This window comes from Astatotilapia calliptera, chromosome 8 (genome assembly GCF_900246225.1).
Source record: "Astatotilapia calliptera chromosome 8, fAstCal1.2, whole genome shotgun sequence".
Lineage (NCBI taxonomy): Eukaryota > Metazoa > Chordata > Actinopteri > Cichliformes > Cichlidae > Astatotilapia > Astatotilapia calliptera.
The window spans coordinates 21,860,302-21,887,412 of NC_039309.1; the positions used below are offsets into that span (position 1 = coordinate 21,860,302).

The 27,111-nt window shown below is 40.3% G+C and overlaps 1 protein-coding gene across 1 annotated transcript in view; it reads left to right on the plus strand.

The window, feature by feature from the left end:
• The first annotated feature begins 4,837 nt into the window (after positions 1-4,837).
• Positions 4,838-27,111, plus strand: part of dnah9 (dynein, axonemal, heavy chain 9) — a 198,962-nt gene continuing 176,688 nt past the window's right edge. The window contains exons 1-14 of the mRNA XM_026177431.1: positions 4,838-5,321; positions 5,973-6,169; positions 6,258-6,416; positions 7,673-7,803; positions 7,945-8,156; positions 9,767-10,000; positions 10,089-10,256; positions 10,697-10,813; positions 10,928-11,078; positions 13,506-13,620; positions 13,816-13,884; positions 18,431-18,557; positions 18,844-18,990; positions 21,159-21,267. Of these exons, the coding sequence (XP_026033216.1) occupies positions 4,959-5,321; positions 5,973-6,169; positions 6,258-6,416; positions 7,673-7,803; positions 7,945-8,156; positions 9,767-10,000; positions 10,089-10,256; positions 10,697-10,813; positions 10,928-11,078; positions 13,506-13,620; positions 13,816-13,884; positions 18,431-18,557; positions 18,844-18,990; positions 21,159-21,267 (2,299 nt within the window). The 5' untranslated portion in view covers positions 4,838-4,958. The remainder of the gene's footprint in view (positions 5,322-5,972; positions 6,170-6,257; positions 6,417-7,672; positions 7,804-7,944; positions 8,157-9,766; positions 10,001-10,088; positions 10,257-10,696; positions 10,814-10,927; positions 11,079-13,505; positions 13,621-13,815; positions 13,885-18,430; positions 18,558-18,843; positions 18,991-21,158; positions 21,268-27,111) is intronic.

A 27,111-nucleotide genomic window follows, 5' to 3' on the forward strand; every position in this document is an offset into this window, starting at 1 on the left:
TTTGTAATCTTATACAATCCAGGTAAACGTGGCAGGCTTACTACAAGAGACACACAAAAATCCTTTCTTGATACTTGTTTTAATTTCAATTGTTAATAATAAAAAGAGAATCTACCCATAGCTAATGACGATGTCTGGACACCTGGACTGTGTGTGTGCATACATTTTTTACATCAACTAAGGCTTACAGATGACCATGCACTCGTGAATCAGCACAGAGATTTGGAGTCGGGACCAGACGTCCTGGACATGTGTCAAGAAGAAGTCATCTAAAAGCTAAAGTACGAAAATGAGGAATGTCTGCAAAGTCCTGCATTGTTAATATTGTATGAGTAAGATAACATGCGTGGTAATACATAAAAAAAAACAGTGACTCACAATTGTGAACATACTTGCTCTTCAGACACTTGGCCACATTTCAGTCTGTGAACTCAGTTTAGCTTTATTTCAGAGGAATGAGGATGTGTCGATGGATCGTTTAGGACAAATACCAAAAGTGTTATTTCTCCTGAATTTCATCCAGCAGGGCTCTCTCATACTGATGCTGATACACATCTGAAAGCAATAAAACAAGGAAGAAAGAGGGACCGGCAAATTATAGATGATGAAAGAAGAATTTTAACAAGTTCATAAAGGCGTTTTTTTTACTGTACCTGTTTACAAGGCTTTATGTGAAGCTGAACAAGGTAAGTTTAAACAGCCAACTGATGCCAATGCAACACAACAAAGCTTCAAAATCATAGCATAGGTTTACATATCCCCCCGCACTGGTTTATTAATCTGTATTTATGCTTGGAGCTTAAGCTAACATGAACACAGATGTTATCGGAGTGTGCCAAAAGACCTTAGGACGAGCGTGTGCCTTATTCATACAGTTGTCTATGATATTTTCTGTGGAAGTCTATATAACTTTATTAGTGAGTGTTGATTATTCCTGCTTGGCTGCAAGCATTTACATGATTTAATCTAAGGATTTTACTGACCTCTACTGGTCTACTGTGTTTACAACAACAGTTTCATATCTAAAATTAAGAAAGTGTAATAGAAATGCCTGAGCGCCCTTTCAAACTGCTTCAAAGGATTTTTTTTTGTACTCATCTGAAAAAATAAGCTCCAAAAACAGCACAAAGTAACACCTTTTTATAAAGCATGGAGTGAAGATGTGTGTATGCAGTTATTGTGTATCACTTCTGTACAGATTCAAGTGCTGCAGTAACAAAACTGAAGCTTCTGTCTTGCAAAATACCAAAGACAAGTTGTGAGCTGCTTGTATGATGGCAGCAATAAGCTGAAACTGGCAATCTTCTTTTTTTTTTTTAAACATATCTCTCATTATTGAGAGCAAGCCATCAAAAGTGTGTGTGATGGGTTGCATAAAGACTGCCAGAGTCTTCCCAGCTGTGTGATACTGATTTTGATGGCTCAACTCAGAATATTGCCAACCTAAACCTTTCCAGAGTCTGTATATCTAACATTGAATGACTTGGAATCAGTTTTGTGTCACATGAGACCAGAAATTGTTGAATTACCCCCCCCAAAAAAAAAAAAAACTACACGCATTGCTGTCTGATGAATGACAGCAGTTTATAACTATATTGACTGAAGGGACCTCATGTAGTAGCATAAAGATGCCAATTTGAAGAGACATACCACAGATGAACTGTCAAAAATCTGGAAAAACCTGGACTTTCACTGCCTGTTGTGGCCCTGATCCTTTCCCCATATTTCTGCTCTGTGTTTACTTTTGCTCTTTAACTCACAAATATCGCAAATAATCCATTGAATTTTTTTTCAACCACTGAAATACAGCAATCTTCTATTTTAAAGTTGATAGAATCCTTCTACCCTAACCGTCTTTGTGTCAACTTTGTGTCTGTTTAACAATGCATCCTATGCAAAACTGATCCAGCTGATCCAGGGGTCAGCAACCTTTAACACCCAAAGAGCCATTTGGACCTGGTTTCCACGCAAAAGAAAACACTGACAGCCGCAAATACTTTTTGACGTCTAAAATGAAGATAACACTGTATATATTGTTTGCTTTTTTTTTACCTTTACCTTTATGCTTTGTGTGAACAACTAAAGTGTGTTGCTTATAAAATCCATGAAGTGCTAATGAGAAAGTTACATTTTATTTATGTAATTAACACATTTTGAACTCTTAAAGAAATATAACAAAAGGAAAGACACCCCCAGCTGAACTAAAATGATCCAGCACACAAAAACTGTTGTGAGCCGCCACCCTTATATCGCCTTTGGGCTTTTGGAGCCTTGACCTGACTTTTTAAAAAATAATTGGGAAAAAAAGCACTATGCTGCTAAAAAATGAAAAGTAGATAGTTGCAAAATTCTGTCTATGTATTTTACCTGGTTAATGTGTGTGGCGGGGCGTGGTCTGCAGCGTCGCTGCAGGGGAGGCGGACGCACCTGAGCGGCACCCGCAATCACGCCTCGCCACCTTAAAGTCTGTGCTCTCTCTGCTGTTGTTGGTGTGTGTCGGGCTGTGAGCTGAAAAGCTACAGCCGGCTGTATGTGTCAGCAACCGTGTGTGAAAAGTGGTCAATAAAGAGATGCTGAAAAGCATGTTCATGGAAACATCGTCGGGTCTGCCGTGATATGTTTACAATGGGACTTCTGCTCCTGAACCTCTGCGCACAGCGTCTGCAAATCGGGGCTGTACGAAGTCACTTTCATCTTTACGCAGGACTGTAAGCTGTCATCTGTGAGGCGTGAGCGGTGTTTGTTTGTAACATAGTTCACGGTCGAGAATAGCTGCTGACATAATGAGGATCAGAACATCCATAATTGGCCTACCTGGGGTTGAAAGTCTTGATAAATGCGCGGCGTTTTGGTGGGTATACCGGCTTCCGCAAGTGTGACGCTTATTTTGAGCGATGAAAAATAAAAAAATACAATTTTATTTTTATATTTTAATATCACAATAATCTTCCAATTTAGAACTACAAGTTAAAAAAAAGAACTAAGCACAAATAAAATACACTTCAGCTAAATACTTCTAATTTATTTTCCCAAACCACCCGGAGCCGCAGTATAAGGACAAAAAAGAGCCGCAGGTTGTCGACCCCTGAGCTGATCAAACCTCTAAATGCAAAGTAGACTTTCTCTGAAGCTTGCAAGACTGTCAGATAAATGAATGTTAATTAGTATGTATTAGATTAATGTGTAAATATGAATGTTCTTTGTCTTTCCACTCTGATCCCTTCTTGATAACCAGAAACAAATAGTAACTGATTAGCAACATTAGGGATTTTTTACTGTAACAGACTCACTTTCATCCTCCTCGCTGATATAAAGATGCAGTTGAAGGAAACATTCCTGGTTTATGTATCCCAGTGTCCAGCCACCCAAGTGGATGTAGCAAGCAGCTCCATCATATCAGGGACCAGGCGGTTCATGTGATTCTGAAATGGAAAGTCTGGCTTCTGCAGTTCTTTTTGCTCTGTCATAAGAAGCGAAACTCCTTAGTTGCTGCTTCTGGACAGTCTGAGTGACTCACAATTGGTCACACACATGCATATTTATTCATACACGTACACACAAACTCACACCTAAACACGCCTACACACACACTGTGCTTGAAGGTGGCCCAGCATAAAATGCACCTACATAGGATAAAAGACGTCAGAGGCGGTGTTTGATGTCATTTTGCTGCTAATCCTGTTCCACATCCCACATGAGAATAATGAACAGAGCACACACTCATTTCCTCTGCTGGCCTCACATCCTGTCAAACAGCAGCACGATGGTTCACGTTCAGTCTGTGAGGTTTGATCATATCCCACAAACAGAGGACACACAGAAAGACCACTTCCAAGAAACCAGTACAGTAGTGACGTTTGGATTTCCTCATATCAGACCTGCAGTCTGTTCAGATGGCAGGATGTCAGATTTTTGCTCAGGAATGCACAAAGTGTGGAGCATCGAGTAAACATAAAGACAAAATCAGAAGCTTCTTGGAACAGGCCTCTGACTAGTAAGTGCAGTGTTGCCACCTTGTGGTTAGCTGTGGCAATCGCATCTTTCCTAATAAACGAAAGGGCAAAGACAAAAACGAGAGTTTTCACAAAACCATCAGCATTTACATCATTTAGATTAAAGGGTATAAATAGTAACTTTCATACAGGTTACTTATGGATTCATATTTCGTCCGAACATATCCAGTGTGCTGATAATCGTGATGATTTTTCGAGAAGGTAAACATCCTGTATCCTCTGCATGTAATCAATTAAAGAAGACTTCACGTAGAAAAGTAATGGTGCTCATCACAGCTTAACCCTACAGGGCGCAGCTTGAACATCCACTCCAGAGTCTTTGATGACCCCGAAGGAAGATGCCCTTCGAATACTAATAGGTATGCGAAGTGTTTTAACATACAGGACACATTAGCTACAACTACAGAACTTATGAATCTGCAAACGTGTTTCATTTTAAACACCAGTTATCTCTTCCATCACACGCATACCGCTCGGGTTTACTACATCACATTTGTTTAAAGAGTAACTCTACAAGAAGTTTGAATGTTTTACGCAGTAAATTTATTTTGGTTCTGATACCTTTTTGCTATGTTTAAACATGTTACCTAAAATGAAGACGCTTTCGTCTGTGCGCCCTTGTTGGTTTATACTTTATCATGGCCATTTTTCTATAACTATTCACTATCTTTAGTGAATAGTTATTTACTGACATGATTTTGTGACATGTATCAGATGCATTTATCTCAGGTGTGTTGCTTGTCGTTGCCACAGTCAGAGAAACTTTCCACTGAAATCCTGTCAGGGAAAATGGGTGTCAATCAGCAACTGGATGGACTGAGGGATGTTCTGGGTCAGCTCCAAGTCGCTCATGTTCCCCAAGCAACGGCCTGATGCAAAACACGGCGTTACTATGGTTGCCGAGACACAATCAGTGCATACAGTCAACGTGACTGACCCGGGCACATGGAGGACCTGAGGGAGTCACCTGCTGCTGAGGACGAGAGACTGGACTATATAGCGGAATGCGTCCTGAGGACTCTTAAACTGAAACAGGACAAATGGCAGAAATGCGTGTCCAGCGAGGACAACAGGCAGGTGCTGCAGGAGTTCCTGGACAAAGCCGAGCAGAGGACTCTGGTGGTGTCTGTGACTGCAGGAGGACAGCTACAGACCGCCTCCTCCTTCACTGGCGACTCCAAGAACAAGGCGGTGTACTTCATAAAGCGAACCACAACCACACTGAGTCCCGAATCCATGAAAGAGAATTTGTTTTACGGGGACCTGTCTTATGCTCCACTTGACCAGTTTTCTGCTCTAGTTGAGGAGGTAAGCCACAGAGCAGGGTACGTTAATGATTGTTAGGTGCATGAAGCCCTACTTACCACGACCGAGTACATTAACCTCCTACCTAGACTGCAGTAAGCATGCAGAGCTGCGAGTGAGGGTTCAAATTAAATGACCGCTTTCATCGTGGTCCAAAAACAAAGCACTATTCCTTTTTTATGCTTAAAACAGTACATATTTCAGTACTAGGTACAAGTACTTAGGTATTTCTAGGGAAAACCAGCAAGCAAACCTCGCCAAGCAAAACAGCCAAATTATTGAAATAGTAAAAAGTCAGTGTTATTAAAAATGATGCTTAAATTAAAAATGTAATTTAAAATCTGTAATTGAAAATATTAGTTAATACGTTGCCAAAACTAATATTGTACCTAAATGGTTGACATTGTTTGCTAAAAGTAATTGTTTAACAGTGATATGCATAACACTAATGACCTGAAAGTTTTGTCACAAGTAACGGTTAATAATTGACGGGGTTAAAATAATTGCTAATGTCAGTCTATAGTTAACTTACATGCCACACTTGAGAAAAATGAGTACTTTTAAAACTTTAAGTCCTTTTCCTAATACTGCTGTCACTCTGTACTTTAAAAGTTTAGTCCATAACATTTTTCCAATTTCTTTAAACTCCTTCAGGTTATAGCTCCACTGCTCTCCAACAGCAACAACTACATTCAGTGGCCACAAGTTGTGGTACAGGATATCAAGTGTCATGTCCACTCCCTTAAGAACAGTGTGTTTGTGGTGTCTGGCCAAATCCAAGGCAAGACTCTGTTGCCTCTTCCCGCAGGCTCGGAGCGAATAGACCGAGCCGCCCTCGAGACGGACAAAAGGTAAGCAGACCGCTGTGACAGGATCGTGTCAATGCATCATTTGTCCAACTCATACATTCTAAAATGCTTTACTTGTGAAACATCACAGGGGGGAAATAGTGGATAAAAGCATCATCCACTCCTTGGAGTCTGCAGTGATAGAGTGGAGCCATCAAATCCATGATATCCTCAAAAAAGACTCCTCTGAGGCTCTGCTGGAAGGCAGAAACCCCACACCTCACACCGAGTTGCTCTTCTGGAAGAACAGGTCAGCACCTCTGTTATTACACACACAAAGTAGCCAGTGGCAGCTTCTGAGAAGTGCTTGTTTCAGTGTCACAAGTGTGAGAAAATAACACAGAAAATAATACAACTTTGAATTACTGAAGGGACCTAAGTTTTTGCTAGTGCTTCTAATTTCAGTTTCAAAGTGCCTGTGCTGTCGAGTGAACAATGTAATTTGCAGCCCAGTACTTTCTTTATTTCTTTGCTGAAACAAATCTGCTTATGTAACAGAATTACATCTTATGAGAATTACATGCTAGCAGTCCAGTATGCTCTATTTTTACCATTTGTTTTTCCACTGAAGAAATTAGACAAAAATGAAAAACAACAAAAGTTGTTCCTTTTTCTTAAATACATACTCTAATGCCACCAGCCTTTGGTACATTTTTATGTTATTCATATGAACAAATTAATGCCAACACATATGGTAGTTCATATTGTGCAGTCTGTAGCTACAAAATTAACACTGACCCTGCGTTAATTGAATTCAGTTTATTTATTTATTTATTTATGTAGCACCAAATCACAACAATAGTTGCCCCAAGGCGCTTTATATTGTAAGGTAAAGACTGCAGTAATACAAATGAAAAAGAAAGAAGAACAGAGAATCTGCATTTCTTTTTGATGGTGCAACCCGTTTGGCTTTTTAAAGAATCTTTAAGGAAAATATATGAGAAAATGTTTTGATTTGTTCCTTCAGTTCCAATCTATGTAAAAATTTCTGGATGAATTTCGGGTCTCAGTCTGTAATTCAAATATTTTATAATGTATATTTTATGAATTATAGTCCCAGTAAATGTGGAATAAATTATAAAGCCTGGAATGCTGAAGGTGATTGACATTAGCATATAAATGTGCAGTGAACCAGGTTTTGCTAATGTCTGGTTTCCAAATGGTCCAGAATGGTTTTTGTAATTGTCATTTCCCAGATAAGATTTGTCCAACATTCGAGGCATAAATTAGTAAAACATTTTGGTTGTGTTAGGCTAATCAGATGTTTACCTTTCACTTGTAACCGCATTAATAATAGTTTCTTTTCTGTGATTTTTCTTCTTCACCTCTGCTGCGATTGCTGTTGCAGTAACCTGCTGTTAACACAGCTGACCGGGCAATGCTTCCAGGTTTTTAAGAACAGTTTTACACTTTCTGAGTCATTCTTTGCAGTCTTTCAGAAGTGATTCAGGCCCCTGGGAAGCTGCAGTTAAATAGATCCATAAACGTCCCTTGTTTTTCTTTAAGATATGCAGATTTTAAGTGCATCCACTCCCAGTTAAAATCATGCAAGGTGAATAAGATGGCAGCGTTGTTGGAGGCTGTGGAGAGCTGCTACCATGCTGCTTTTATGAACATGCAGCAGGATGTCCTTGCAGGTAATCTAACAACAGACAATAAACTTAATGAAGTTTGCTTTCTGAGATGCAATATGTTTTTGTTCTTTAAGGGCCAAAGAACAAGATGCTTTATCTTTTTACTTGTGGTCAAATTGACTTTGATCACATCTTCATTTGCAGCTCTCGAGGAGGCAGAAGACATCTGCACCTACCTGAGACCCCTGCAGCCTCTGTTTACTGACATGGAGAATGTGGAGATTCCTGCTGTCAAGGGTCTAATCGGCCCTTTAATGCACACAGTATGTCTGGTGTGGGCAAACTCAAGATACTACAACACTCCAGCACGGCTGATTGTTCTCCTGCAGGAGACATGTAACCTCCTCATACAGCAGGTCAGCTGCAGTTTCTGCTCTTTGTCTGCATGTTTTGTTGAAATGACTTTTGTTTCACAATTCAATTCAGTTCAGTTTAAATCCAATTCAGTTTTATTTCTATAATGCCAATTCACAACAACTTTTGCCTCAAGGCACTTTATATTACCAGGTAAACACAATATTAGAAAGAAACCCTAACAATCAAACAAAACCGTGTCACACTATCCCCTATAGACAGGCAAGTGAATGTGTTTTACAGCTAGGTTACAGTTGGGCAGTCGGTGTTGCTAAGTAGTCATACTGCAGTGTTTCTGAACTGCGCTTTCAGGGATCACCTGTCACTGCGAAGTGGGTGGGTGATTTTCTTCTTAGAGTTTTTTTTCCTGTTTGTAGGTGGAACTTTTTTCTTTGTCTGCTCAGCCATGAAAGTTCATGCTCTCAAACTGTTCTGTTTTATTGTGTTAAGTTTATTGGAAGCAAGTCCCTGTTTTTGCAGCCAAAAATATATAATGTACCAGAAACTCCTTCCCAGGAAAGACCTGGCAGCCACCAGCGTTTACCTGCTGGGCTGTGCATTGGGAAACACTGAGCTGTAGGCTGTCTTTAGATTGCCACTGTGTCCCATGGCATTTAAGTGCCCACACTGCACATGGCAGTTTCAAACTTGGCCTAGATCCCAGAGACCAACCAATGCTTCTGTCTGGGCTATCTTCTTGTTTGCTGTTGCATATTTTTCTTATCACCACCTGAAACAATATTCACCATATAATGATTATAATATTAAAACTCAGTAGTGAAATTTGGCCATTAAACAACCCAGATTTTCAAGATTTGGTGAAAATACACTATTATTTAATGGCCTAACATTGCAGGGAACAGGCTTATTTGCTTTCTTCTCAGAGTTAGATGAAAGGGTCGATATCACATAAAATGCAGGAAAGTCACTTTTCTTGCTTTCATTGCAGCAAACTCAGCAGTAAGAGCTGTGTAATTCATCTTAGATGCAGCATCCTTTTCAATGGATAGAACAGCAGGTCTGCACAGTCTGCCCCGAGAATGTGATGTGCTCAGATAGCTGACGATTTGTTTCAACTTAGAGAAGCTCTTCTCTCCTGATGCTCCATTTACCGTGATAGGCACAAGAATTCTGAACACATCTTGCAGCTGAGAAATGTTTATCTAATGCCTTTGAGGAAAGAAAAGGTTTGAAGTGCTGTAGTTTTCTTTGGAATTGTAGATCTGAGTATCCTCAGCTCTATAAAAGGGTCTCTGTGTTTATGTCCTCAGATGCTCTGTGCATATGTAGATGCATTTCTACGTCAGTACATTGCAGTTCTTTAATTAATGCTTTCAATGGCAACTGGTGGTTTAATATATATATTTAAACTATTGGTTGATAAACATGTATATTTATTCATAACTGTTTGATGACAGTTGACTGTAGAGCAGAAGACAAGGAATAAATAAGGAGGTCCATCTGGATTCCTCCGTTTGCAGGAAGTTGCACTCCCCGTACTCGCCTATTAAACAAAACCACTGATGCCACTAAACGCAAACGCTAATTACCCATCACATATTTTTTTAATCTTATTTTTAAAAAAAGATAATTCTTGTTTCTCCTTTATCAGGCCCGCATCTATCTAGTACCAGAAGATATTCTGAGAGGAGAGGTTTCTGAGACTCTCCAGAAAATACAGACCACCCTGGAGGTCCTGATTCTCTTCAAGAGCACCTATGAGGACCGGCGGGCCAATCTGAGGCAGTACCAGAAGAACGGGAGCTTGGTTAGGCCCTGGGACTTTTCCCCTCTTTTGATTTTCTCCGGACTTGACCGATTTGTTAACAGAGTCAAAATCATTAAGGTGAGTATGGAAATACGTTCTCAGCACCTCTTGGAGAAATGCCAGCATTTTTGGTATGACAGTTGACTGGAGCTTGCCTTCTCTGCAGGATATCTTGTTAACAGCTGTCGACCTGCTGAAGCTTGAGAAACTGGAGATTGGAGGCGTCCGAGGTCGAGCCCTCAGCCAGCAAGTCCAACAGCTCCAGCAGGAATTTACTGACACGTATAAGTTCTTCACAGAGAAGCCCTATGACTGCTTGGATGTAAACAACATGGTACGAATGATTATGATCATAGGATATATGGGGCTCTAGTTCACTTGCCTGCTCTCTTATTTTACTGAGCATTGTCAAGGTGAATTCCTTTTAAAAGGGCTTTATGAAATATGAAAGGCTACAGGCCCAGCAGAGCTTTTATACCTTCTTCTTATCCTGGCTAACAGCACAGTAGCGTGGTAGCCCAGCATCGGTGGAGCAAATTGCTTTTCTGCCAATAAAGTATTTTATTTGTAAATGTCATCTGTTTGCTTATCCAAGGTTTTTGAGACCTATAAGCAAATATAAATTGACTTAACTTGAATATCTCGAATCGCAAATTGTTGAATGGCTTTGAGTCAGTGAATTGTGAAAAGGAATATGCTTTGCTGGCTTTGCATTACATCACACTGCTGTTTGGTATTTTGGCTGTTGGTGTAGCTGAGCTATTTCCTCTGCAGGAGTTTGAAGAAGACGTGAGGCAGTTTAAACTGAAGGTGGATGACATAGACCGAAGACTCGGAGCTATCTTCTGTCAGGCCTTTGATGACGCCTTCAGTCTGGAGCACGCCTTTAAGGTCTGGGATCTTTTTCTCAGACACACACACATGCATACACCCACCCGCCCAAACTCACACACGTGCACACACACACATAATCATTAAGCCCTTTGGCATATCTGTTGTCTGCAGGTTCTGGACATGTTTGGCAGCCTGCTGGAGCGCCCGCTAGTGGCTACAGATGCTCTGGACAAATACCCTTTGCTTGTGTCTATGTTTGACAAGGAGCTGGACTGCTGTAAAATTCTCTACAACAAACACATTCAAGCTGCTGAGGAGTGGGGTGAGATTCACGACAAAGTCTTTATTTCACAAAAGTCTAATTATAAACAACATTATGATGGTGTTTATTTAAAGAATATGCCACTTTTTAGTCTCACAAACTTGCAAAGAAAGACACAGTCAGCAGTTAATGTTGGTGTCCATGATAACTCTATATTTAAGGTGCATTTATACACCTAAATATACTTCATTTTGTAGTTTAGCTGTAAACACCGTTTAAATTTGAGTCTCAAGGGGAACTTGTCTTTCCCTGTTGAAAAACATCATAAAACTGCTTTTGCTTGGGGTTGGAAAAAAGGTTGAGATCAGTGAAGAGTGAGATCCATTACAACCCCTCAAGGATGTTGTCAAAGTTTCTAAAGGAATTAAACGTGGAGTGTTCTTGATTTAAAAACTTCTTAATTGAAACGACCAAGCTCTTTGGAAATTTGCTGAGTTTAAACCCTTAAAACCCCCACACACCCATAGTCCACCCACACAGATGATTTTCCTGTGTGTGGGTGTGTACATACTGAGCTTAATTAGGGCAGCTGAATCACCCTGTAATTGTTCATCATGTAATCCCCAGTGTAGCTCCTCCCAGCTGCTGATATGAGGTCACGAGGAAACAGCAGTCTTTTGAAATTTGCACTTTAAAGATAATCTTGATAGATTATAGTGTACTGACAAATCTAGCATATGGAAACTATACGACGAGGACATGAGGGGATCTCACATTATTGGGTGGTCGTTGCTCAGTTATGTGCCTTTTTAGTTCAGCTTTTCTCTGAATGTTGGTAGTATCTAAAATTTGGGAAAATTACATATTTAGTACATTTTTTGTTGTTGTTGTTGGTAAAGCAAACAATTTTACAGTTCAATCTTGGAATTTTTGCTGTCTGGAATGAGCTATGGTGATGCAACGTCTGGATCAGCCAGACTGGTGATCAGGAAGTCCAAAACTACTGATTAAGTTCAAAATCATGTGTTAGCGGAAATAAAAGGAGGTGAGGTTGGGACTGGCGGTAAGGGTACTCTGGTTTGTTGACCGTCTGTGGCTGGGTTAGAGAAAGGAAAAAATGGATTGAACTAAAAAGCTATCTGTGAAATCTCTATGCAGAAATCTTGAAATTGAAATCGGACAGGCTTGTGGTAATGATGCAAAGTACCAATTCAATTCAGTTTTATTCATACAGCGCCATATCACAAGAACAGTCGCTGCAAGGCACTTTATATTGTAAGGTAGACCCTACAAACAGCACTTTGGCGACAGTGGGAAAGAAAAACTCCCTTTTAACAGAAGGAAACCGGCAGAACCAGGCTCAGGCAGGGGCGGCTGTCTGCGGTGACCGGTTGGGGTGAGAGAAGGGAGACAGGATAAAAGACATGCTGTGAAAGGGAGGCAGAGACTAATAATCAATGCAGAGAGGTCTATTAACACATAGTGAGTGAAGAAATGCTCAATGCATCACAGGACTACCACAGCAGCCTACAACTATTGCAGCATAACTAAGGGAGGATTCAGGGTCACCTGGTCCAGCCCTAACTATATGCTTTAGCAAAAAGGAAAGTTTGAAGCCTAATCTTGAAAGTAGAGATAGTGTCTGTCTCCTGAATCCAAACCGGAAGCTGGTTCCACAGAAGAGGGGCCTGAAAACTGAAGGCTCTTCCTCCCATTCTACTTTTAAATACTCTAGGAACAACAAGTAGGCCTGCAGAGCGAGAGCGAAGTGCTCTAATGGGGTGATATGGTACTACAAGTAAAGTAAGATGGGGCCTAATTATTTAAGGTCTTGTATGTGAGGAGCAGGATTTTGATTTCAACTCTGGATTTAACAGGGAGCCAATGAAGGGAAGCCAAAACAGGAGAAATCTGCTCTCTCTTTTACCAGCATCAGTTACTTCCTAAAAGAAAAACTTTTGAGGTGTCCTTTGCAGATTTTAATCACACATGTAGCTGTGTTCTTGTGCTCAGGATTTCCACCGATGAAGCCTAATCATGTACATGTATATCCAGTTGCTGGTACTTGGTGAGGTAATTGAGCCATCAACATGCAGGGATGAGTGTGAAAATATAGGTAATCTAAGGTTCACCATTAAACACTTACTATAATCAGAGATAACTAATAAAACTGAATGAAACTCATTTATGTATTCATTGATGTATTCAAAAACAAAGCTGCCAAAAGGTAGTACTGACTTGGCAGTGTACCGTGAGTTTGGCACATGTCACAGTTGCTCTTCGTCCCTCCATGAAATAAAAAGAAACTGTGAATTAACATTTAATTCACAGTTCAAAAAGCTCATTTTAATGTGTGTTTGCTGCAGAGGCTGTATTTATTTACTTCTTCATAAATGACCAAAATATGTAATTTGCCTAAGGGTGCTCAAACTTTGCATAAAACCGCCTATCTGTGTAATTCTATGTGATGATGTTTGACCTCCTCAGGTTCAGCTCCAGTGAATAAGAATATGCCAGCAGTAGCTGGAGGGCTGAGATGGGCCCAGGAGGTGGAGCAGCGCATCCAGACCCCCTTCTTCAAATTCAGACACCTCGCCTATCCGTGAGTCTCACCTCAAATAAAGCAGATTAAAAAATGAAAGTTGATGTGGCCGTGCATTTCCAGTGGTCTCAGTATGAATTAATCACAATGAGCAGTTTTAGAGGCCTCATAAAAATGAGGCTTTAGAATATTGGACCCTGGAAAGATATTGGCTCTACCCTTTGCATGGCTTGTAAAGCTTCATCTTCTCTGCAGGTGCTTGGAGACTGCAGAAGGAGCCAGGGTCATCCAGAAGTATGAGGAGATGATGCAACTGCTGGACAGGTGTGTGCCGCACTTATCTCAGCGTGTTACACTGTGTGTCATCATGCTGAGATGTATGTATTACTGAATAAAAGAACAGAAAGGAAGATTAAACAGAATAGACAGTGAAAGAATATGACACCATTTTATTGGAGTGCATAATAATACTATAAAGGCAGATATTAAATATTAGCTTTAGTCTTTGAAATGTAAATGTTTCCCTGTAATTTCATGCCAACCTTTCTTAAACCCAGCGTTTGTGATTTTGTTAGTTGAGTGTAGAAAATTTATGAAGCAGCCCCTGTGGAATAACATGTAGACATGCAGCTCTGGGCATGATTTATGTTCTCATTACTGTGGCGCTGCTCTGCAGATTATTTTGCAGGACTCCCATAATCCCATATGCCCTGTCACTGCTTACTGATGCCAAGTGAGAAATGGCCTTATAGACCGCATCCAACATCAAACCCTGCAAGATAAAGCATCCCACTGGGAAGGATATGTTGGGGTTTTTTGTTTGTTTGTTTGTTTGTTAGTTTTTTGTTTTGTTTTTTTGGGGGGGGGTGGGGAGGGGGGCTTGTTTCCTTTTAATCCTGTCCTGTGTTCTGGCAGATTTCGCAATCACAATTATGATTTAAATACACCGTTGTGCCAAACACATTTCGCTTTTCCTCTTGTTCCGGGTTTATCTGTTTATTTCTTTATTTCTATTCATGTTATTTCACTTACTACACTGTATATGTGGTCTATAGTATGACAATGTCTGAGGCAGTACAGGCAGAAAAAAATAACAAAAGAGAGGGAAAGGATTAGGGCATTTAAAATAGTAATGCACAATGTATTGCCAACTGCTACACCTGTAAGAACAAACAAGCATACAACAGGCATTCGAAAATGCACAGGTACATAAGCCGACAATCTTCTTGTGGTGTGTGTGTGTGAGTGTGAGAGAGAGAAACTGAGAGAGTGTGAGTGCATTTGTGTCTTTGTCACGAAATATATTTTAAAATGAGGGTTGGAAGCCAGAATACCACCCTCCCAGGAGTCAAAGGCAGGCAGAGAGCTAACTGAAGACCTAAAGCCACACATCTCAGAGAGAGGTCCTAGATGGGGCGCCCATGTCCACGGCAACAGGCAGTTGATCCCCTAGAGGACGGACACCCCATTGCAAGCCGAGATCAGGGTCCCAGGGTTTCAGGCTCCCAACAACCACCTGGTACCTGGCAGGAAATGCTGTTTGGATGGAATCAAACTGAGCTACACCAGTCAAAGAAACATCACAGAGATAAAAATAATAATAATTGCAAACCATCAACATGTTTTCTCTCGTTTTACTGTTGCCAGGTTAGTTAGCTTAGCTAATGCAGTTGAATTGGATTGTGTTACTCTAAATTTCTGTTTAATTTCCTGTTATTTTATCTACCTGATAAGATACACTTTAACACTTTAACATAACACATTTGAGCAAAAGACTTCTCTTGAACAGTTTAACACATTGAAATTTTCATGAAGGGAGCATTTATTGCAGGATTTGTTAGACTGCATGAGTGTAAATCATTAGACACTTTGTTAATAGCAGTTAATATCACAATAACACACAAAATCCCATTTCTTTAGCTGAATCTACAAAAAATGATAAGTTTGAGGAAAGTGAAATGGTGAAAGTGGAGGACAAAAGAAGAAGAAGCTACCTACAGCATCTGATAGAGGAAAGTCATGTCCTCAAGAAATAGGAGGGAAAATCCAGAAAAGATGACCTAAGAGATGAATCTTGACCTTCATTTGATCCATCCACCTTTTCCCAAAACCTCATCAGAAATGGTCATAGTGGAAAGGTGGCTGTCAAGAAACCGTTCTTAATAAGAAAGTACAACATGATGAAGAGACAAATCACACAAGGACTGGTTTAAAAATCAGTGGGAACAGCTCTTATGGAGTAATAAATTCACATTTTTGTTTTAAATCTTTGTCAGTAGGAGGTCAGAGGAGACTTTCAGCAGTGAGTGCGGCGACTCTGTCATGATTTGGGGCTGCATTTCAGCTGCTGGGGTGGTTCTTATCAAAACTGATGGGATTGTGAACACACTACAATCAAATAAAACAATCAGACTTTGATCCAATACCATCTGAAAATCAGCGGTACGTTAACCTCAACAGGGGTTGGGAATGGCTTCATTGCATGACAATGATTGCAAATACAGTGAGAATACAGTAAAAGCATACTTAGATAGAAAAAGACACCATGAAACATGAAGTCGGTCTCCCCAGAGCCTGAACTTCAACATTACTGAGGCAGCAAAAGTCAGCCAACATCAAAAGAAGAGCTTTGGAATGTCCTTCAAGAAGCCTAGAAACTATTTCTGAAGACTACTTAAATAATTACGAGAAAGTTTGTAAAGCTTTCTTTACAAGAAATTAATTACAAGAAAGCTTGAGTTTGGGTTGTGTTGAAGGATAAAGATAGTCATACCAATTATGAACTTTCAAGGTTGTTCGAATTATACAGACTCAGTTTCTCCCTTATGTGCCGTATTTCCATATATGTTTACCCATTGCTGCACCTTCAGTTTTCCTAACATTTTGTTAGGAATGCTTGTTAGATGTAAAGAAATGAGGGGTGGCTCAAGATTTTTGCCCAGTACTGTAAGTGCAAGTGAGTAAGTGAGGTCTAATTATGCAGGATAATTGAAAGCACCTGTGTCGGCTTACAGGACCTTTAAACCTGTATTCATGAACATTTTCCACAGCAGACGTTTGGATATGCTGCAATAGCATTAGTGTGATTAATATTAAAGAGTGACTTCTTTTGCATACTAACTCAGTGGGACTGAGTCATCATGATTCTCAGTTTGCTTTTAATTAAATTTACTGCTGTGACAACTCAGTGTCTGCCACAAAAAGGTTTCATTATGCAGCAAAACAGCATTAGCTTCTTTTAAAATTAACACAACTAACATGTTAGTGAACTGCACCCTGTGTTGTTAATAAGTTAATATACATTAAAACTAACAGATGCTAAAACTAACAATTTCACTTGTTTTTATTTTTTCAAAAGTTGAGTTTTTATTTTTATTTTAGTGAAGTAAAATATTTTCTTTAACAATTATGTTCACATCTTTTTTCAGAGGTTTGGTATATTGTACCTACGAAGACCTCCGTCTTTATAGTGACGCTTTCCATCGTTTCATCAGAGCCCCTCCGTGCGTTTAGTACTTCCTAAGTATTTATGTAGACTACATAGATTGGAATTCTGCTGCTACATGCTTGTTAAAGATAGTCTGCAGATAGTGCCTATGGCTCCAGTATCTTTGAATCGGGGAGCTTTAGCCTGCTATATGAAGGTGGGCCACCATAAAGGATCATCTTTCTGTTTACTGTTGGGCTACAATGTAAGACTACTGCTTACAATAGCAGCAGTTACTGAGCGCAGTAAAGGTTAACCGTACAGCAACAGACAAAACAGGCTAAAAGGTTCCACCCATTTGTGTGTTAGCTTAAAATACACTGAAAAACATTTGTCTATCAAAGTATTATTTGAACAAATTCATTAAAGAGCCACATGTTTGTTCTCAAATTTGTGTTTTTCCACTTTGAATTGGTGAAGGATAAAAAATGATCACAGCAGGGTTGGAAACGTTCGAAAAGGTGGAATGAATAGTCAGCCCTTACTGCTCCGGAAGTGTAGATGCGTGTGTGCACGTGTATGCGTGGTAGTACGTGAATGAAATCCACACACACTTACAGATTCCCATGCAGAAGCCCATTCCTTATGCCTCACAGACTTAATATCACTCCTTCACTTCATGTCCCTGCAACCACAGTAATGAGATGATGAACAACACCAGTTCTTTGCCCTCAATTTACTCCCATCAGAAATTAGAGCCCTTGTTATGCTGTAATAATCATCGCCGTTGCCTCCGATGAATGCCACCGTTATTATACACATTCTAGTCAGGAACAGAATGGGCATCCTCACTCATTACCCCCACAGACAAAATGTAGTGTGATTTATGACCATGACCAAAGCATTTGATTGCCTCTGCGTCTGCGGTGCCACTATCAGGAAATGAAGCTCACAGCTGAAATCCAATAAGGAGCACACAGCGCGCACTGAAGTTCTCATCATAATCGTAGCTATTTACAGATTGATATAGCTGTACAGAGCCCTGACATATTGTCTGTTCCCTGCCTCTTGCAGATGAATCAGCGTTTATCCTCATATTACCTCCCCGCACGCCTGGATCTAACCCTCCTCACTCCTCTCCCTTTATCCTTATTGTGTGCTTGATGCAGATGAGCGATTTGCGCCTCTCATTCTGTTTACAACCATGGAGAAATGGGAGAATGGCTCAATCATATGCCTTTTAGCCTCTTGTTTTGCTGTTTATGTTAATTTCCATGATATGAGACATTTTTGTGCCGGTGGCCTTAAATTAAAAACCTGGCCCTGGTAATGGGAATTTGAAACAATGTTATACTCTGATGGTAAAAGTGCAAATTGTTTTTCTGTTGTAATAACTTTTGCTCGATTGTCATCGCGCGTCTGCTTTTTTGTTTGCTGTTTTAGATATTCCACCAGCTTGTTTGAGACATGGACAGAGACTGTTGGTGAGAGTTCTCAGTACAACCTCAGCCTGCCGTTAATCAAACGGGACCCGGACACTCAGCTGATCACAGTCAACTTTAACCCACAGGTCTACATTAGCTCCCACACAGTTTGAAAAGCTGATGGGCTTGTGCTTTTTGTAATGAGATATATTAGAGTGGTGATATATCAAGCTAATTTATTTTCATCTTCCTCATTAGTATGGTCAGTATTTCAGTTTTTAATTGAAATGATATAATGGGTTATAATTATGGGCCAAAGTGATTTTATCTTTTCTAACATCGTGAATTTTAAAAAAATTATCTGATCAGACCAATTTTAATGTCTTGATATATGTTTCAGTACTTCTAATGTACTTTTTAATCTCTTCCTAGCTGGCGGCTGTGCTTAGAGAGGTGAAGTACTTAGTGGCAAGACAGACTGAAGCCATCCCTGAAACTGCAGTGCAGATCTACACCATCAGGGGGCAGCTGTGGCAGTATGTGGCTAACCTTGAACTCACTGTGGACCGATATAATAAGGTTGGATCAGATTAGGTTGCAAGTTTTCAAACTGTGATGTGGAAATTTATCGTCAAAAAACTGCAAAAAAATAAATATATTCTGATGAGCTTTAAAGTGACCACCGTTATTCTTCAACAAAGCCTGAACTCTTCTAAGCCTTCGTGTGATTTCTTTAGGAATAGTTCTGATTTTTGAAGACCACTGTGCTTTACATTCTCTGTTATACCTCGCTCCTGACCTCTGATACTAACCAAAAACCTCAAATTTGGATTCATCATTGCTATTAATCTTTTAAGCACCCACGCACCCAAAGATGGGCGCAAAAGGGAGGAGTCGTGGAGATCAGAAAACCGCTGGGGGCTTAATAGGTTATGTCCAGTTTTTGTGTAATATGGCTTAGCTCAGTTATTTCTCCTCCTTATACTTCCGTCAATTTTGACAAGAGCTCCAAGACCTGAAATGCAGTCCCCGAACATGAATCCTGTCATGTGCTGTAGAACATTTTCCAGGCCTGAGGAGCCCATGTCCAAAGAAAGCTTTTTAGCATCTTCAGGAGTCCTAGAGAATTGGACCACTTTAAAAAACAAAGAAGCTCCTTGAAAGCAGAATAGAAAAAACAGTATAGCTTCTCGCTCTGTGACAGGAAGTAAGCAAGTAAGGTGGGAGGAACGAGGAGACGACAGCTTGATGAACCAGTACGCGTCTGCTTTAATTTAAACAGTTAACAGCTGTATATTTGCTTGTCTCCTGACACTGCAGATTAGTCTGATAAGGTCTGTGACTGCTGTGCATAGAGCAAAATGCCACTCATTTGCAGCTCTGAAGTGCCTCCCATAATTTAAATTTTCTCCAGCATAAATATTCAGTATATTAGTTGCCAGTAACAGCCCTGGTCTAAACCCTGGCACCAAGTCAGGGTTTGTTTGTTCGTGAATCACTGCTAGCAGGTACTCAACTCAGTTTACCACACGAGCTTTGCTTTTGTAGAAATGCTCCAGCAAAAGTTTCCAGTCAGATTTGACCTTCATCAAAGTCACTCAGAGGAAACTGCATGATAGAGGGTGACACTGAAGAAGGCGCTAGAAATCTTAAGGAAACATCTAGAGGAACATGATTTTCAAGCACAATGTCAAAGAATAGAATTTACAATAACTTGTTAATAACTACAATAGAAATTATGAATGCATATATAATATATAATAGAATAGAAATATAAGGCTGACATGATGCCATCAAGGCTGGATATGATGAGAAGTTATCCTCTCAAATTATTTAACATATAAATTATTTAACACAGTAAAATAATCTATGAGGACAGGACAGTGTGCCTGGGTGGAGCACTATCAGATAATGGAGAAGAATAGCTCTGTGACATGCACATTGCAATTAGACATGTCCTTATCTTTTTGGAGACTAGCACTATTAAAAATATACAGAATTATTTACCATGTGCAAAAGTCGTGAGCCACAGTTCTGAGGTTTAGCTGAATCTATGATAAAAGCCAAAGATAACAAACTCTGGCAGGGAAAAGTCGTGTTTTTGCACCAACAAGGTGATTCCCAAAGAGCTATTAGCAAAGACTTTGGCACATCTTGACACAGTGTGCAGCGTGTCTTTTAAAAACATGGCCAAGTGGAGGACAAAAGAATTGGCAAATGCACAGAATCTGAAAGTCACGTCCTTAAGACACAGGAAAAAAATCCCACAAAACACTGACACAGGCCTTTGCTGGATTATTTCAGAAATGTATTTATTAGCTGAATTACTGAGTACATAGTCTGTATTTATCAAAGACACCTTCACAGTTTTAATAAGAACTAAGCATTAGGGCAAAATAGCAGTTTCAGTAATGCGCCATGAAACAGTATACAGTTTCGTTGTGTAATTAATTCAGCCACACAAAGCTCAACTACACGTATTACAGCCACCTCAACGACATGATTACATTTTTAAAAATGTAGAAATCCAGTGCTTCAGGTAGGCAAAAGTTCAAGTCCAATTAAGTCATGACAGCATGGAACAATGCAGAAATAGTGACTATAATGAGGACGACATGCCGTGTTGACGCTCTGGGCTTGTGCTTGGCCTTTTTGTAGAAATGATATTTAAATGATTTTTCTGTACTCACTTAGTGGGAGCAGAAAATCAGGTCTCTCTCTTTTTTTCCTCTGCTGTTTGGCTGCAGGTGGTGCACTCCGTGCTTGATGTGGAACGTCCTCTGATTCAGGGCCAGCTCAGCGACATCGACGCTCAGCTCAGAAAGGCAGAGGACAGTCTGAACTGGAACAGCCAAGGTCTGCACATTTACTGATTAGTAGCCAATACAGCTCCGGACAAATGACACATTTAAATATGTCAATTGCTGCTGTCAGTCTAGTGACATTAGTTACGACAGTACTCAACTGACAGCACAGTACAATGGAGATGGCATCACTTTGCTGAAGAAATTATGCAAAACCAGTACTTTTATTTCTTTAAGTGTTCTGTGAGTATTGAGATTGACAGAGTTCAGTGCTGATAACATCCCTGCATGTCACGGTCTGCGGAGGCAGACCGTGCGGAAATGTGTGTGGTGGACCCAGGAGCGAACACAAGCGAGGATGCAGGAGTGGAGTTAAACAAAAGCGAGCCTTTTATTCTGGCTGATGAAAGGAACAAAACAGAGTGAGGGCAGCATAAGAGTAATAGTTAAACAGAAACCTAAACTGGACATAAACTAAGGAAAAGCTATGGCTGGAGATACGGAACACAGGGGGTGGTAACACAGACGACGCGACACAGACTACATGAAACACAGAGACTAAATACACAACAGGGATGATCAGGGGAAGTGGCCACACATGGGAACACAGCTGACACAGATAAACATAACAAGACAAGGCAGGAGTAAACAACACTGACGGGAGACTGTCAAAGTAAAACAGGAAGTACACAGAGGTGCAAACAGGAGGAGAGAGAGAGCACTGGCATAGTGGGCTGGGGAAACATGGAATGAAACACAAGGAGGGGAGATGAGGGCTCACAGATACATAGAGGGGCACACAGGGGGTAAGAGTCACAAGGGGAAGTCAAATAAGGAACAACATAACAGGACAACTCAGGAAACATGACCTAAATAAGGTACGAAATACAAAAATACAAGAAACTAAGAATACTGGGCCCACATGGCCCAGGACCATGACACTGCAACACTAAATGGACATCACGTCTATGATTGAACTGTGTTTTCCATTCTTTTACCGACACTTTGCAGCAATGATACGGCTTCCTTCTTTCATTGTTACAGCATGTTGGATCATTTTGACATTTCATTACTTATCTACTTTAATTTAACCCAGAAGACAAATGTGTAGAAATACTGTGAAGTGGCAATGTTTTTATTTATGTCTTAAAGAAAAGCAGCAGATTTCTTTGTATTTAAGCCGGTGCTGAGCAATCACAGCTCTTTGCATCTTTGCAAACACAGATTTTTAAGTAGATGTCTGCTACTGAGCTTTGTTCAAACAAAACAAAAGAGAAACAATGCAGTACTCAGTGTTATATAATATCTCAGGCTGATCGCTGCGGAAATTTATTGAAAATTAAGCACAAAGCTAGTCAAATATTTCCATCTGACTTGTTCAAAAACAAAACAAAAAAACAGCATGTACGTTTCTGATGGAGAAACTGTGTTTTCAAGTACATTTAATATAATTCAGGTATTAAAAAGCGTTTTTTATTCCTCATCTTAACAACATACTCTGTATTTAACGTAGAGTGGAAACAGTGGCAGTAAATGAGGAATGAGATTCCTGAGGGGAACCAAAAACTGCACAGCATTTTATAGAGTTAACCGAAGAGCAGGGGGTCTGGCTTAGCTCTGTCCAAAGTCACTTGATTCACTTCATATACATTTGTAGTTATGCTGGTGTTACTCTTGGCAAGCAGTGCTTTCCTTGATTTTGTTGACAGTGTGGTTGCCAGGTTGGTTACTATGCCTGCACACAGACTTTAATAATTTACACTGTGTTCACATCTTGATTGCTAAGCAGTGATATTAATTCTTGCCGTGTGATATTTCCTTTATTCTGTTTATAAAGTCCTGTAAAGAATTTATCACCACCGCCAAAGCGGTTATGTTTTTAGGTAGTTTTTGTTTTGGGTACTTGTGTATCATCATCCTGTCTGAATTAATTTTAAATGAAAAGTTTTAAATTAATTATAAGATAAAATGTTTTAGAGATGTAGAGTGGGGTCATGTTAACAGTCTATTAAAATCTGGCTTATATTTGGCTTCGCAAATTGATAATTTAGCATACTTGAAAGAAGTTTTGCCTTCACCCTCTACATCTTCCTGAGTGCCTCTCTCAGCCTTTGGTATTTCTTGAGGTTCTCGTACTCCTTCTTCCTGATATATCAACATCTATCACTGTGGCCATCGTCCACTGTTTGTCCACCACCACTATATTGGAGGTTAACCAGTCACCAGTTTGTCCATCAGTGTCTGGAAGTCCCACAGAATTTTAGCTCCATCATTCTCAACCATCCTGGGGGGATTGTGTTCTATTTTGACCTCGGGAGTTCCAGGCCATACTCGACAGAGATGTTCTTGTATATTATGCTGGCCACTTGGTTATGGCGTTCCATGTATGCCCTGCCTGGTAGCATGTTGCACCCTGCTGTTATGTGCTGGATTGACTCCAGGGCATCTTTACACAGCCTGCACCTGGGGTCTCGCCTGGTGTGATAGACCGCAGCAAATATTTTCTGGCACAACTTCACCTACTTCCGAGGTGCATGGAGACGATGAGAAACTCACAATGCAGGGGCTCCAGCAACACTTAAAAGTAAAGAGGAACAACTTTATTAACTGACCAACGCGTTTCAGCTTGTGGCCTTTGTCAGGGTCATCATCTGGTGTGGTAGACCCCAGCCTCTAAGATAAGATAAGATAAAATCTTTTTGTCTTTTGCCCTTCTCCCCCGTCCCTCTTCTCAGCTGTTTCTCTTTCCCTCTTTCTTTCTCCCCTTCTTTCCCCCAGTCAAGTCTGTCCCATATTCAGTAAGTGAAAATAAAATAAACAATAAAAGGTGAATCAAATGGACCATTACGGCAAGGCTGGGATGGTCAATTTGGTAAAGTAAATCCGTTGGGCATCTTTCTTCGCCTTTAGACAACAATTCTGATGCAAAAGAGCCAAACGGGACAGGCAAAAAGAAGAAGAAAAAAAAAGATAAGATAAAATCACCTTTATTAGTCCCACAGTCCCACGTGTAAAAGTTATATAGCAAAGATTAGAATACAATACGAATAATATACTGTACACAACTGTACAGAATAGAATAGAATAAAATAAAATACTATATACAGTAGAATAAAATAGAATAAAATATACAATAGGATAAAAATAGAATAGAAATTCTATATACAACTGAGTAAAAATACAACTTTGTCAGAAAGGAGTAGTGCACTTAGTCTTATTGCACATGTGTGGGTTTGTGTGTGTGTTTGAACAGCCGCAAAAGTCTTTGTTGTGGAGTCTGACAGCACCGGGGAGGAAAGACCTGCGAAATCTCTCCATCCCACACCGTGGGCGCTGCTGCAGCCACTGAAGGAGCTGCTCAGTGCTGTCAGAGTCTCCTGCATGGGGTGGGAGATGTTGTCCAACAGGGATGACAGCTTAGCCACCATCCTCCTGTCACTCACCACCTCCACTGGGTCCAGGGGGCATCCTAGAACAGAGCTGGCTTCTGATCAGCCTGTTCAGTCTCTTCCTATCCCCGGCAGAGATGTTGCCGCCCCAGCAGACCACACCATAGAAGATGGCTGAGGCCACCACAGAGTCATAGAAGGTCTTCAGGAGTGGGCCCTTCACTCCAAAAGACCTGAGTCTCCACAGCAGGTACAGCCTGCTCTGTCCTTTCCTGTAGTCTGAATTATGAGTCCAGTCCAGTTTGTTGTTCAGATGAACACCAAGGTACCTGTAGCTGTCTACAGCCTCAATGTCCATATCCTGGATGTTCAGTGGTTGCAGTGGAGATTGTTTGTGCCTGCGGAAGTCTACCACCAGCTTCTTGGTTTTATTAGTGTTGATCTGGAGGTAGTTCTGCTGGCACCAGTCCACAAAGTCTTGGGTCAGTCCTCTGTACTCCTTGTCGTCCCCATCAGTGATGAGGCCAACTATTGCAGAGTCATCAGAGAACTTCTGCAGGAAGCACTGGGTGGAGTTGTGGGAGAAGTCTGCAGTTTAGATGGTGAAGAGGAACGGAGCCAGAACCGTTCCCTGTGGGGCCCCCGTACTGCAGACGACCCTGTCCGACACACAGCCCTGAGTCCTCACATACTGTGGTCGGTCGGTGAGGTAGTCCAGGATCCAGGTAGTGAGGTGATGGTCCACTCTGTGGATCTTGTGCTCAGAGCTTTTTAAAAAAATTTAAAAGGAAAACTAAATACAAAACACAAGAGACAGGACACTACCAAAATAATAATAATAATGAATAAGAAATATATAAATAAATAAGAAATAAAACAGGTAAAGTACCTGACACAGACATGGAGACACAGGGAACATAGGGGAGGCAGGTATTTTGTCTTGTAAAGAGCTATATGTTTAGTATATCTGGCTAATCATTAGTGCCTCTGTGCATAGCCAGGCATTTTATGTATCTGTGCTCTTGATTTGCCCACAGCTCAGACCGATGACAATGAAATTGCTTTACTTTTGCAGCAAAAGAGTTTCGCTTGAATCGCTCTGAATCATCTCTATGCTTTCTACCTGCTAATTTTATGAACACACACACACACACACATACACACACACACACTCATGAAATTGAATTTTCCAATTAAATATATTAAAATAGCAGCGATGAATGTTTTTTAACCCCGTGAACCAAAGCTGAAAGTCCTGACTGTAAGTCACAGGACTGCAAACTGAATATATTAAACAGCAAAAATAACAGAAATATTTTGTGTCCTAAAAATATGACCCTGACTCAATGTTTGCTGTATTACAGTAGATGCATGATTACAAACAGCAATGCAGAGTGATCAGGCAGTTATCATTTCTATGAATATTGACAGATGATGAGATAAACATGCTTTCCTCATTCCTCCCGTCATGGCCCTCTGTGCCATTTCCAGAGCAGAGCCATGTGCTCTGACACGCAACGTGAACAGAGAGGCTTTGCTTTTTGAAAAGCGCATGAAATAAGAATAGGAGAGGTTTTTAATCATTGATTAGCTTTGACTGACTCAGAGCAGGCAGGCTCGTTGATAGTTTCTTCGACTTCGGGATTCCCTGAGGAATGTAGCACAAATGAGAGGACTGTTGATGGTACGAGCCAATGCACTCGAAGGTGTTTGGGGACAAAGTCACCGTTCCTCTGCAGACCATACACTACATTCACTTATCTGCCTTATGTTAATATCTGTGTGTGTGTGTGTGTGTGTGTGTGTGTGTGTGTGTGTGTGTGTGTGTGTGTGTGTGTGTGTGTGTGTGTGTGTGTGTGTGTGTGTGTGCATAGGTCCCGAAACTCATGTTTACACCATGAGACTTACATTTTTCATCTGTGTGGTTGACCCGGGCAGGATTATTCAATGACAAATGTATCTGTGTGAATACATTTTGAAAAGTGATAAAGTGACTGTCCCAAGTCTGACAACAATAGGATTTATTCTCTGTTTGGCCCATAGAAGTCTAAAAGAAGGACACATTTAGTGCTAAATAACAGAATTATTATTATTAACACCAAAACTGAACCATAAGCCTCTTGAATGGTTTGTATTACACACATCTGTAATATTAGTCTGATAATCTGAGATAGATGCTCAAAAAGACACCATCAGCAAAGAGTAAAGAGTCCAGTTTAAATAAATGGAAAATGGACTGTCCTTAAATTGTGCTTTTCTACTCTACTGGAGCATTGCATGTATGTGTTCTAACTGTCCTGTTGGCATTTAATTGTATTTTACAGAAAACAAACCCCGCCTTATTAAAATGACTGAGTACAACTTAAAAATCCATATGTACAGAATAAGCTCCTCTAAGGATATTTTCTTTAAAAGTTCAAAAGTGATTGTTTCTCCCTGACTGATAATTCTGGTAAAAGCCAGTAAGTTCTCAGGAAATATAGCAGTATTTTTGACAACCAGGATAC